Source organism: Carassius gibelio, chromosome A1 (genome assembly GCF_023724105.1).
Source record: "Carassius gibelio isolate Cgi1373 ecotype wild population from Czech Republic chromosome A1, carGib1.2-hapl.c, whole genome shotgun sequence".
In the NCBI taxonomy this organism is placed as follows: Eukaryota; Metazoa; Chordata; class Actinopteri; order Cypriniformes; family Cyprinidae; genus Carassius; species Carassius gibelio.
The window spans coordinates 28,507,714-28,520,954 of NC_068371.1; the positions used below are offsets into that span (position 1 = coordinate 28,507,714).

A 13,241-nucleotide genomic window follows, 5' to 3' on the forward strand; every position below is an offset into this window, starting at 1 on the left:
CAGTGATCTTAAAACACTTTTTGTTTTCTTAGTCTGAAGAACATTTGAATAACCTAAAGAACCATTTTCCAGTTTAAATAACCTTTTGTTTCATGGATGTTAAGGATTCTTCACGGAACCATAGAGGCAATAAAAAACCTTTACTTTTAAGAGTGTAGCGAGCTCTTAAGATGCAATCGCAGTAATTCTTTGGTTTGCATACTTACGTTTGCAGTCGTAGCCCACACCTCTGTATCCATCCTTACACTTGCATTTGTATGAACCAGGTGTGTTATAGCAGGTAGCGTATGGACCACACTGGTGATGATTTGAAGAGCATTCATTCACATCTAAAAAATCATTCAGACAGAAAAGATCAGCTCTTTGAGATCAGACAGATTTCAAAATAAAAGTCATAGTCTCTCTTCTAAAACCTACAATAGCATTCAAAAGTTTGGGGTTAGCAAGATTATTTTGTTTTCAATGGAGTCTCTTATTCTCACCGAGGTGGCATTTATCTGATCAAAAATGGAACAAAAAGTAATGTTGTGAGAAATTATTATGTGAAAGGAATGCCAATGGTATTTACCGCCTGAATTTCACAATAACATTTTCAGAATTTGAACACTTATGAGACGAACTGCAAAAAAAAAGAAGCTTATTGGAATTTGTGGATGAGTAGAATTGAGTTCACGCAACAACTGAAAACAGCGTAGCCTAAAACATCAATCGTGGGATTTAACCGGTGACCGTTAATCAAAATGACGATGGATTCAAATCAAGAAGTCGATGTTGCTAAACCACCACTAGCATCCACACATCTGATATATTTCCCCGTTGTAGTTTATCCACATTGTGTGCATGAAATAGACACCGACTCACTCAAAATGCACCAATGGACAAGCGAATAATTAAACATGACTGTTTTATTTGTGTATATATTGGTTGAGAAAAGCTCTTTTGATGATCTAAAACAAGATATTACAATAATGTTCCATTTTTCTCAGTGCATTATGGGAATGTTTTGTTTGTGAAGGATACATGCAATAATTTCTTACAGCTAGCCAATGCAATGCATTTTTACACTGCTCACTTTTTGAAAGCAAACCTATGAGACCTGAAAATGCCTCGTACAGGCAACTCCCTCAGTTTTGGAACAGATCGATCTTGTTACCCATTTATAAAACTGAATGTTGTTAAAAACAACTGGCAGTAGGCCTGTATTATTTAAAACCTGGACTTGGCACAAAATGTCTGCGGTTGGCAGAAATGTGAGTTAGGTTTTCTGAATCCTAAAGTATTTTAGAGTCCTCAAATCAAAAAAGTCTAGTAATTCACATAGTTTGAAAGGTTTCTGGCTGTCAATGAATGTAATGACACACTCATCCTCTGTATTGACTCAAATCCGCTCACCTGTACACTGATATTTCCCGTTGATGTACTGCAGGTCAAAGCCATCATGGCACTTGCAGATGTAACTCCCAAATGTGTTGATGCACTTACGGAAACGTGGACAAACCGCTTGGCCTGTGGCGCATTCATCCACATCTGCAAAACAAACATTTCTCCACTCTATTACAAGCTCCTCTGGTTCTTGACGTTTTCCAGTCAAATTCAATACTACTGTTATTCACGATCTATGAACGTATATGTTGCATAATGCTGTCAGGATTCATTTCTGAGATGTTTACTGGCTCTTTGCACATTATTATTCCTTACATACTTTGATATTTTGTGTTGGCATATGCTGCATTTACTGTTTAGCTTAATTGCGATATGCATCAAGCGGAGAGTGAATGCTCTGCAGGAATCTGAGAGCAGCGTGCAGCAAACTCGACACTTAAGTGTGCATGTGCAGACATCCATCTAACACAAGCTGCCCTCCTCGGAGCAATAAAAGTCCTCTGCCGAAATACCTGAAGACTTGAACACCTGTGCTGAGAAACATTAAGATGGTCAGTCTCTGATTGATGGTCCACTTTCAGAAAACTCACACTGTTTTCTACAGTCCCTTCCTCATAGCCTCCAGATAAAAGGCAGAAAGGTGGGAAAAATGTAAAGAGTGGGGCCTGACAAATGTGTGTGCCACAGGTTAACGGAATCAGTTTGTTGCATTCCATTTGTGATTTAGTGAACTGTGTGGTTGAGATGTGATTCTTAAACATGTTTATGTAGGATGTGGTCTCTGAGACTATGGCATGCCATTAAAGCAGTCATTAACGAATGCCACAATGAAATTTCCAAGCACTTAAAGCATAATTACCGCATCAAAAAGAAAGAAGCACAGCTCTGTTGTCAAGGAGGATCTGTGGCAGATGCGCAGCCGTAAATGAAAGTGACTATGTTTTGTTATACTTGGTAATTGTAATATTTTGTCATCTTCTCTGACAACCAAAAAAAAAAAATAAAAAAAAAAAAAATTACAATTCAAGATATTGCAGTTCAACATAGACCATTACATTTTATCAGTTTGTTCCTTCCCTGGAAATCTCTAGCATTATATACTGCATATATTTAAATCTGTCATTAAAAGCATTAAAAAATTTAATATATAAGAATTTAATTATTATTAATGTTTTATTAAGTATTATATATCATTATATAGTCACACATAATGATTATATAAAATACATAATATAAATAGTAATATATATATAATTATATTAAATCTAAACCTTTAAATAAATGAAATAAAAATATACCTTTAAATAAATAAATAAATATGTAATATATAATATTTTATATTAGTATTATTATTTATAATATTTATTTACTTTTTTTTGTTCTTAATGAATGCCATTGCTAGTGTCTGTTAACAGTTGGGGGACTGAAAATGAAATATTAATAATAATAAATAAATAAATATTTTAACAAAATACAAACAAATACATACATACACACACACTTATAAATTATTAATTTATAAATAATATAATATATATTAAATTTATATATCATTTACCAATAAAATATATTAAGCCTACAGGTATATGCTATTCATAAAATGACACTTTATATTGACAGCAAATTATTGGCTATTTTAATGACAGGTTTAAATACATTGTTATTCTGAAATGGGGGAAAGATTTTCCAACAAAATAACAATGAACTTTATTTGTAAAACTCAAGGAAACTTCGACTCCCTTATAAAGCTGTAAGTAAAGCAGTGAACTGTGATCAGCTCCTGCAGAAAAGCATTACCCATGAACACATACCCACACAGGTCCTGCCATCTGGAGCCAGCTGTAGACCCGGAGAAGGGCACTGGCAGCGAACCTCTCCCTTCATCACCTCACAGCCGTACTGACAGTTCGCCATGCTGCATGTCCGGGCATCTGACAGAAACATACACACACCAGACTTAGCACTTATCATACAATCACATATTTCTACCACTTTCCGCACAACACAGAACCGCTTACTGTAAGTATAAAAGACGTACAAGAAAAACTAAATGCGCCGACAGATGTTCCATATATAAGCAGCCAGGCATAAGAGAACAGACAAAAGATGAATAGCCATTAAATGGGTGCAAGGCCACAGTTCAGAAAAGGCAACACACTTTTCCACATTTAGCTTCATGGCCTTGAAGGAAATGGGCAGTGAAGCAGATAACCTTGTGTTATTAGATTGTGCAGTGATCTATTAGCCCTGCGGAGAAACACCACTCCACATTCTCAACTAGAGTCGAGGGGGTCGTCCCAGTACAACCCATTTACCATGAGACAGTCAGGGAAAAACACTCTTCACCATTCCTGTGAATAAAATAAAACTCAGTTATTCCCCAAAGTCTTGAAGGAAATAAAATGAGAAGGGGATAGATAGATGGATGTTGCAAAATCTCTTTATTCCTGTGCACGATGTAATAGATCAATAAATAAACTCACTTAGGCAGCCATTATAATGGAATTTAAATATTATTTTTATTTTAGATATTTAATCCTGACACAGTATATATTGATCTATATAGTAAAAATGTAGTTGAATTTACAAGTCATAATATTTGACACTTATATGACATTTTTTTTCCAATCTGATGACTTGAAGTTCTGAATAACTGGAGCCAGACGCATAGACCCGTGCAGACTCGTATCAGACCAATACCCAGCCTTTCCAAACTATGCAATAACGTGCGATCCAAGCATTGAAGATCACTGTACCACCCACGTCACAGGAGCCGCTCCACACTTTGATTAACTCTGTGATTCAGTGGTGTTTGCTGAGGTGAGAAAATATTTATCAGAGAGTGCAATCTCCAGGCATTTGGAAGCACATTTAGCACCAGACAAGCACAGGCACGGGCCACTTGGTGCAGAGAGAATAGCTTAAGGCCAGCAATAAGACTTAGCCTTTACTGGCAGGGTTGAAGGTCACAGCTTTCTCATCATTTTTTTTTTTTTTTTTTTGTGAGTCATCTGAAAGCTCACTGCAGGATTCAGGGATGCCCTGAGCTCTACGTATGATTTGTGTATGGGAGAAAAGACTATAAAAACACAGAAATAATTGTTTTTTTTTTTTCTGCAGGAAAATTAAAACCCTTTAAATGCATATTTGTAAAAAAATTAAATTAAATTAAATTAAATTAAATTAAATTAAATTAAAAATAAAGCATTTTTTTTACAAGACTAATGTTATATTTTCTATTAGGGAAAAAAAAAACTTTTTTAATTGCATATTTGAAAATAAAATTAAAAAGTAGTGTACTTTTATTATATAGTTTTATATAAAAATCAGAAGACAATACTATTTTTTGTTCTCTTCTCTGAATGAAACATTATGTTGTATGTATTATTTAATTGTTGCATTTGCCACTGGTTTGTCTTTGTGAAGCTGTTTTGAAATAATTTGTTGTAAAGCCTGTGGAAATCTAGCTTGTAGAAACGGTATACACACATTGAGGTTCACCCTGCTGGGCAGCACTATCATACTTTCCAAGCAGAGCGTTGAAGAGCTATTGAAGGAAGCAGCGTTAGACACAACTGGACACCACGTGCAAAACAACCAGATGTGACTCACTTCCACAGCTCCCATCAGGTAACAGCATGTAGCCATTTAGACAGTAGCATTTGTAGCTCCCGTACGTGTTCATGCACCTGTGTTTACACGGCCGAGGCTTGAGGCCACACTCGTTCACGTCTGCAGACAGAAGAAGAGAGAGGGGGAGGTTAGAGCATCCTCGTGTGAGAGGGGGAGGCCGAGCGGGACAGGAATTAGGCTTAAACCAGAGGTCCAATCTGAAAGGTCAATCCATTCAAGCCTGTGAGGTGGTGTCTGCGGGAAGAAGGTGAAGCTGTAGACCACCGTGTCTGGACAGGCCCACCTCAGCATCTCACTCCACGGGACACAAACCTGCGCTTTAGCTTCCAACACTCGGAGTCTGAGTTTGGGTTTTGATACCGACACACAGAAGCCCTGCAGAGGTCAGTTAAGAACTCATTCCCAGACTTTGAATATTTAAACAAATTCTAATTGGAAGCTGTTGACCTATTTCTAGATTTTAAATACTATCCTTACTGTCATACTGTGACAACTTTATTTTGAAACATAACTTTAGGACAGCAGTGCCAGTCCAAGATGGCAATAAATTTGTAAAATCAATAAAAAAATAAAATAAATCCATTACAAAATGTTAAAAAGCAATTAACAATAACTTTATGACATCAAATCTGTAATAATTTATTTAGCAATTGCGGAAATTTTCGTTTCTGTTCAATACAATTTAAACTAAAATTATTATAAATTATTTTAATAAAAAAAAATGTAAATGAAAAATCACTGGCAATTAACTGACTTAAAATAAGCATAAGTACTACAATTATTAAAGTTAAAAATAAAGTTAAAAAGAATTTAATATAAATAAATAAAAATGTATGAATGGAAAAAACGAATATTTAAAATTTCAGTTAAAATTTAAATGAAAGCAGAAACTATAACAATGAAAGCTAATTTAATCAATAAATAATATTATCTAATATTAATAATATTAATACAAAAACAATACAGTGCTGAACTGAAAAGTTTCCAAAGAATCTAAAATTGTAGGAATTTTATAATCAAGGATAATTAATAAATATCAATACAAAAAAAGAAAGATGTTTAATAATTTTGTGCCATTGATAAAGCCATGTAGAAAAAAGCATTTAATTAAAGTCAAAATACTCTATTTTCAATCACACACTTTTGTATTAATTTGTATATTTTAATTACTTGATAAATTATTCTATCAATTAACATCTCAACATTAAGTGGTTGTTTAATTGTTTAGCCACTTCTCAATCTATTACTGAGTAGCAAAATAAGTAACCCTGGTTTGAGAATTGCTAGAAATAAAATGAACTAATTCAAGAGGTTTTTCTTTACCAAGGCAAAGCAATACTTCAGTTTAATTTGAAATAATAAGCAAAAGGGTTGGATATAGTTTATTTTCCGTGCTCGACCATCCTAAAGTCTAGGCCACGTGGCTCATCAGCTGGGCTACATATCTCTTAGATCTCAATATTGTAAGGTACACAGTCAAGTTTAAAGGCCAGAGACGTAGCGTGATCCCTGACTGAAAATAGCTTCTCCTGGCGGCTGTACATGAGTGTCTTTGGCATGGCCCAGTTCAGAGAGAATGGTGCCATCTTTAGCGGAGGGTTATGCACGGAATGCTTTCTAGTGAACTCTTGCTGTCTATATCTGACAGATGGCACAGATTTAAATAGATGAATGGCTCGGTGTATTAACGGTAATTGGCACCGGTGGGAGGTCTCTCCGCTGGAATGATTAGTAGAGGTGGGTGAGGACAGCTACAATCACTTCCCAAATCATCTTAGCAAGGGTCGACTGCTATATTCTAAACAACGACACCATACATCTCTTGATTTCAAAGTTTAACCAATTTAATGCAATGAAAATCTATGCATGAATAGAAAATTGAGATAAGTCTTTTAACATGACTCATTCTGACGGCACCCATTCACTGCAGAGTATCCACTGGTGAGCAAGTGATGTGATGCTTAATTTGATGAAGAAACAAACGCATCTACATCTTGGATGGAAATTTGGGGTGAACTATCTCTTTAAGAAATACCTATGTATTATCCAGATCCTGAAAACTAAAGACTTAATCAGTATGTGTAGTGTTATAGTGTAGTGTTCATTCATGATATGGCTGCTTTGGTATTCATGATAATAAAAATAATAATTGTAGTAGTATTAAATGTCTCCTTATATATTTTTTTATTATTATATTATATTATATTATATTATTATAGTGTGCAGTTTTGTTCCTCCTTCACCATTCTGTATACATTGTTCAGAAAGAATCAAAATTGTGAATAATAATAATATGAATCAATAAAAAAAAATACACATATCATTTTACCACCCGAAAAAAAATTGACTGCATTGACTTTTTGCTACTGTTACCATGGTCAGTTCACTTAAAACTACACATCTGTATGAAAAATAATGAACAGAATTACCTCAGAAGCAGACAACAACAACACGACAGACAGACACTTTTTGAGTGACAGGATACTTGTTTGGGAATTGGAGAAGGGCCTGAGATAGAGGAGACAGGCAGAAGGTTAGAGAGAAAGAGACCGGAGCAGACGGGCAGCCACTTGAATGCTCGCAGATGAAAGATGCCCTGCTTTAGAAGTTCAGAGGAACTGACAGACACAGACAGGATATGTGTGTAGGAGAACGAGAGCAGGGTGAAAGGGAACAGCCTCTTAAAGGCTTTATGTGTATGGCATGCATGGCTTTCTCCGTGTCATGCCTGTGGAGGCTTCGGGGATCTGCGAAAGGGAAAGTATTCAGTCTCGCTGGGGCAAGCAGACTGCACCATGCACGTGGGCCAGAGGGGTCATCAGGTAAATCACACACAGAGGATTAGCTCACCCTCCGAAGGCACCGCGATCGGCTGGTGATCCATGGGAACAAAAACGGGAGGGTGACTGTGCCATAATGGGGGGCTAACATAGCCCTGCTCTTCTTTAAGAGTGAGGAAAACAGACAGATAACAGCACACAGGACAAAAACATTTATAAAACATATTTCCCCACCCATATTGCCTTGGTAATATCAGTAGAGAGACATGTCTGATGTGGAAAAAGTCATTATAGTTTGATAAAAACAAAAAAATATTAATAAATCTAATTAATTATATGATGACATGTTAAAGAATCCTGTATAATCCACTCAGATAGGCTTGGCTTTCTGACTGCTAAATAATACACAGAAATGAACTGCGTTTTTCAAAACACATCAACCATTATTATGCCCCCGGCATGCTGAAAATCAAACATTAATGATGTAGACTGTTAGCTTTTCAAAACTGTGCATCCATATGTGGGCTTTATGGTTTTGCAACAGGAAGACAATAAGGAAAACATTACATTTTCCAGTTTTTAATTTATGTTTGCCCTGAAGACTACATTTAATTTTAGTCAAGGTTTCTTGCATCAGAAAAGTCATAGTTTAGCGTTCCATGATATTTTTCATCCTTTCTCAGAGCTGTAGACTATAGTGTATCTATATTTATTTTCTGCGATCAGAATAAACCGGTGTTCAGAATGTGTTTCATGTAAACTTCAATATGCTCTCTCAGTCTAACCAATTGAAAAACGCCCAAATTCACCCAGAGTTCAGTTCGATCACACTAAAAGTTGTCGATTTGAAATAAGCTAACCCACATGATATCTACCTATTTTGCCAAATGGTTTTGCAAAGTTTGACAAGAGTCTCTCTTAGGACATCTATTTTTGTTATATCTGTCAGGTAGACATGACAATTGCGTGATATTAAAACAGCAGAAGCTCTCTTTAAAGGGACAGTTTACCCAAATAATAATTTATTCACTTCCAGTCAAGTGTTTGGTCGCCAGCATTCTTTGAAATATCAAATATCTTCTTTTGTGTTCAACAGCTAAAATAAATTCATACAGGTTTGGAGCAACTTAAAGGTGAATAAATGATGATAACATTTTTCAGTGAACAGTTCCTTTAATGAAATAAGCGTTTTAAGTAGACTAAAAAAAGAATGACACAAAGGACACGTTGCTAGACGTGCTTTCACCAAAAAGCAGATCTATCTTGTTGTCTGAAAGTATTTTACGATACTTGATGCCCCATAATGGATTCCCGACAGGCCTTGGCAACAGCAGGTAAGCAGATTCTCATTTACAGAGACCCCCGCTGAAAATTAGCATCTTATTAAACTGATTTGATCCACGGAGAGCCGAATGCAGCTCTCTGTCACTTCCCTCCTAAATGGATTAGTGCTTTAATGAGTTTATTTGTTCTGGGCAAAGATGCCCATCTGCCTCATATCATCTCCATGACAATGATGCTACAGTGAAGAGCAACAGCAGACAAAAGAAGCAGATCAAAGGAGGCCAATGCTAATTGTGCATTAACTGCCCCCCAAAAATTATAATTATGAATATGACTATGTTATAAAATCAATAGCTCAGATTCCACACATCAGCAAAGTAATGGTAAAGTAAAGTAAAACCAATTTTCTTTCTTTCAGTAATCATTGCATAGCTAGGATCAAACGTGAAAGTATCAACTTAGATTTCCCTCAGGAATAAATCATGAACAATATTAGCAGTTATTTCAATATCTTATGAAATAGAAGTGATTGGACATCTTGTGTGGTATAATTTAATAAGCATGCTGATTGTTTTGCTACAGATCATTTCAATAAAAACACTTAGCGTCTTAAAAAACACTGAGTGAGACGAAAATGAAAGGCTTGATTATTTGCACTGATGGTTTTAATATGCCACCCAGGTGTCCTCGCTAACCAGCACCTGTCACATGCAAGACAAATAAGCCCTGGGCATGATAATCATCTGTCAAAACCACTAAAAACCATCCGATTCTTTTAATCGCTCTTGCCACAAGAGCCTAGCGAAGCTGATAGAAACGCATGAAAGAGAGACAACTTTTCCGCCCCGTGCAGCAAGGCAGAAGTCATCTCATCGACCTGACATCAAACCATGACGCAAGGGGAAATCGAAAAGATTCTATTCCACATTCCAAAAGGGATTGTTTTCCCTTTCCTTCCCTCCCTTTTAATTACACCTCCTCCCTTTGCCTTCCAAGGGCACAGAATCCTCTCTTTAAGTCTCCCAGCCTTCTCCTCTCAAATGGAAATGTGCTGTTTTAAATCAGGGGTTATGTCAGACGACAGCGTTCTTCTGATGAGACAACTGCAGACAGAATTTAGTCCCCCGGCTTTGTTTTATTTTTGGAGGAGGGTTCTTAGGGCAGTAATTGAGAAATGATCTGCTTAAGGGAAACCTCACATCTTGAATCACTATATGACTCAATACAAAAGCCCATTAGAGCCAATACATTGTTCTGTGTAGAGCCAAGAGGTGACATCTACATCCAGAGGCTTTTAAATAATGTGAAAAATTGGTGCTTTGTAATAGAGGGTGATTTAACCCTTATATTACTGTATGTTGCAGGTCATATATATATATATATATATATATGTGTGTGTGTGTGTGTGTTCCTGTAGCTCAAGTTGTAGAGCATTGCCATATCAAGCGTTGGGGGTTTGATTCCCTGGGAACACATGTTAGGTAAAAATTGATAGCCTGAATGCACTGTGAGTCGCTTTGGATAAAAGTGTCTGGTAAATGCATAAATGTAATTTAATATATCTATTATTATATCTATGTTTCATGTTCTTTACACCAATTTCTGACCCTACCATCTGAATGTCGCAGCAGAAATTGAGACTCATCAGACCAAGCAACATTTTTCTAAATTTCTATTGTCCAATTTTGGTGAACTTGTGCAAATTTTAGCCTCTGTTTCCTGTTCTTAGCTGACAGGAGCGGCACCCGGTGTGGTCTTCTGCTGTTGTAGCACATCTGCTTCAGGGTTCAACGTGTTGTGCGTTCAAAAATGGTATTCTGCAAACCTTGGTTGTAACGAGTGTTTATTTGAATTTCTGATGCCTTTCTATCATCTCTAACCAGTCTTGCCATTCTCCTCTGACATTCTCCTCTGAGGCATTTTTAGCCACACAACTGCCGCTCACTGGATATTTTCTCTTTTTGGGACCGTTCTCTGTAAACCTTAGAGATGGTTGTGCATGAAAATCCCAGTAGATCAGCAGTTTCTGAAATACTCAGACCACCCCGTCTGGCACAAAAAACATTCCACATTTAAAGTCACTTAAATCCCCTTTTCTTACCCATTTTGAAGCTCAGTTTGAATTTCAGAAAGTCATCTTCACCACATCTAGATGCCTAAATCTAGTTTCTGCCATGTGATTGGCTGATTAGCAACTTGTGTTACCAAGCAATTGAACAGGTGTACCTAATAAAGAGGCCGGTGAGTATATATCTTAATCTAAATTTGTAAAAGTTTTTATGTTTATTTCTGATGTAATGTATGAGATGTATGTTAAAGGTTTACCAGTTTAACCTTTTTTTGTGTGATTTTTGTTGAACTGTAATCAATCCATTTAAAAACCTGCAAAATAAAAACACTTTAGCACTTACCTTGGTTGCATGTTTTTCCTGTATAACCTGGATGGCACTTGCATTTGCTGGGTCCCACGCATTCTCCGTGTTTGCATCCGTGCTGACATACCGCTGTAGGCGAAAAGATCATCAGTATCACTTTACAACAAATGTCAGAGTCTATGCAATAGACTTGGAAACGTAACAAAACAGCCTTTAGTTTTCGTGCCATTCTTGCTGTGGGAAATAAGTGTCTGTATAATAAGACCTTGAGGATATTGTGGCGCGAGATCCATAAAAACATTATTTTGGAACGCTCGCCCCCTACATAAATAATTCATTGTTTGCCATGGTCATTTTAATGAACCTGGGACATGGCGAGTGTACGGTCCACCTCACTTCTGCTTTATGACTCATTACATCTCACTTTTGGATTGGGAAGCAGCCCAGAGCTGTGCAACATCAGAAACCTTTAAGATCTAGACTGGGGGAAAACATCCTCAGTTGATATGCAGGCATTAAGGATTTGCCATTTTCAAACCAGAAACAAAAACAGGCAAATTAATCCCACTCTTCCCAATGTTTCATGAGGGGTCTGTGTTTGTAGCCCTGCTGCTACACAGGAAATTGATCTGTTTTATATAGTATGGCAGATAAGGATTAGAGCAACGCAAATCAAATTATGATTCAAGTAGTACACTGTAAAAAATAAACCCGTACAAATAACTATCATGGTAACAATCAACAGTAAATGCAATAAACAATAATTTAACAACATTATATGTAACATAAAGCCTTAATATACACCACTGCTATCAAAAACTAACAAAACATATTTACTTAAATGAGATACCATCAAATTTAAAGTGTCATGCAGGGAACGTCAGTTTACGTTTTTTCACTGTTAATTATAAGATACTGTACATTTAACATTATTTTACTGTAATACTACCTAAAAAGTAACATAAGTTTATTCATCCTATATGGTAAAGGAACTTGCTGTTAACAGGTTAGTATTAATCTTTTAAAAAACATAGCATATTATATCTATTTCAAAGATGTCCAAATGGCATATTCTTTAGTGAAAGTCTTAAAGTATGCTTTATTTTTGCCACAGTATGGGTATTTAGTATATGTATAATACTGGCATTATATATTTTTTATTTTTTTGTAAAGTAGGGTTAGTTTTGACATTAAACATTTTATCATTACATAATCTAAAAATACTTATTTTATTTTTTTAATTGTGTTTATTTAGTTTTTATTTGTGTTGAAAATTTTGAATCAAATATATACAGTGAAAGGTTGAAAGAAGCCTCTTATGCCCTCCAAGTCTGAATTTATTTCCTCAAATACACAATAGAACAGTAGTGAAATATTGTTAAAATAACTTTTTTATTTGAATGTATAAAACGTATCACAGATTCCACAAAAGTATTAAACAACAAAAACGGTTTTCAGTATTGTCAATAATAAGAGCCATCAATAATAACTGATCATATCTGAGCAGGACATCATCGTATTATGATGATTTCAGAAGAATCATGTGACACTGAAGACTGGAGTAATGATGCTGAAAATTCAGCTTTGATATTGCAGGAATGAATCATATTTAAAACATATTCAAATTACTCTTAAATTGTAATAAAATTTCACTATTTGACTGTTTTTACTGTATTTTTTAGAATAACATACTTAAAAAAAAAAAAAAAAAAAACCTCCTAATTATTCAAAACTGAAAAAAGGTCCCTTATTCAGCCTAGCTACTTTATCACCTGCAGTCCAGCAC

The 13,241-nt window shown here is 35.7% G+C and overlaps 1 protein-coding gene across 4 annotated transcripts in view; it reads right to left on the bottom strand.

The window, feature by feature from the left end:
* Positions 1-13,241, bottom strand: part of LOC128017650 (nephronectin) — a 38,380-nt gene that overhangs the window by 8,747 nt on the left and 16,392 nt on the right. For 2 of the 4 annotated variants that reach the window (XM_052603117.1, XM_052603098.1), the window contains 6 exons: positions 11,492-11,584; positions 7,867-7,959; positions 4,996-5,115; positions 3,195-3,314; positions 1,393-1,527; positions 207-329 (listed from right to left, as the gene is read on the bottom strand). In XM_052603117.1, coding sequence (XP_052459077.1) covers positions 207-329; positions 1,393-1,527; positions 3,195-3,314; positions 4,996-5,115; positions 7,867-7,959; positions 11,492-11,584 — 684 coding nt within the window. The remainder of the gene's footprint in view (positions 1-206; positions 330-1,392; positions 1,528-3,194; positions 3,315-4,995; positions 5,116-7,866; positions 7,960-11,491; positions 11,585-13,241) is intronic. The other 2 variants (XM_052603113.1, XM_052603105.1) reach the window with 1 other exon arrangement.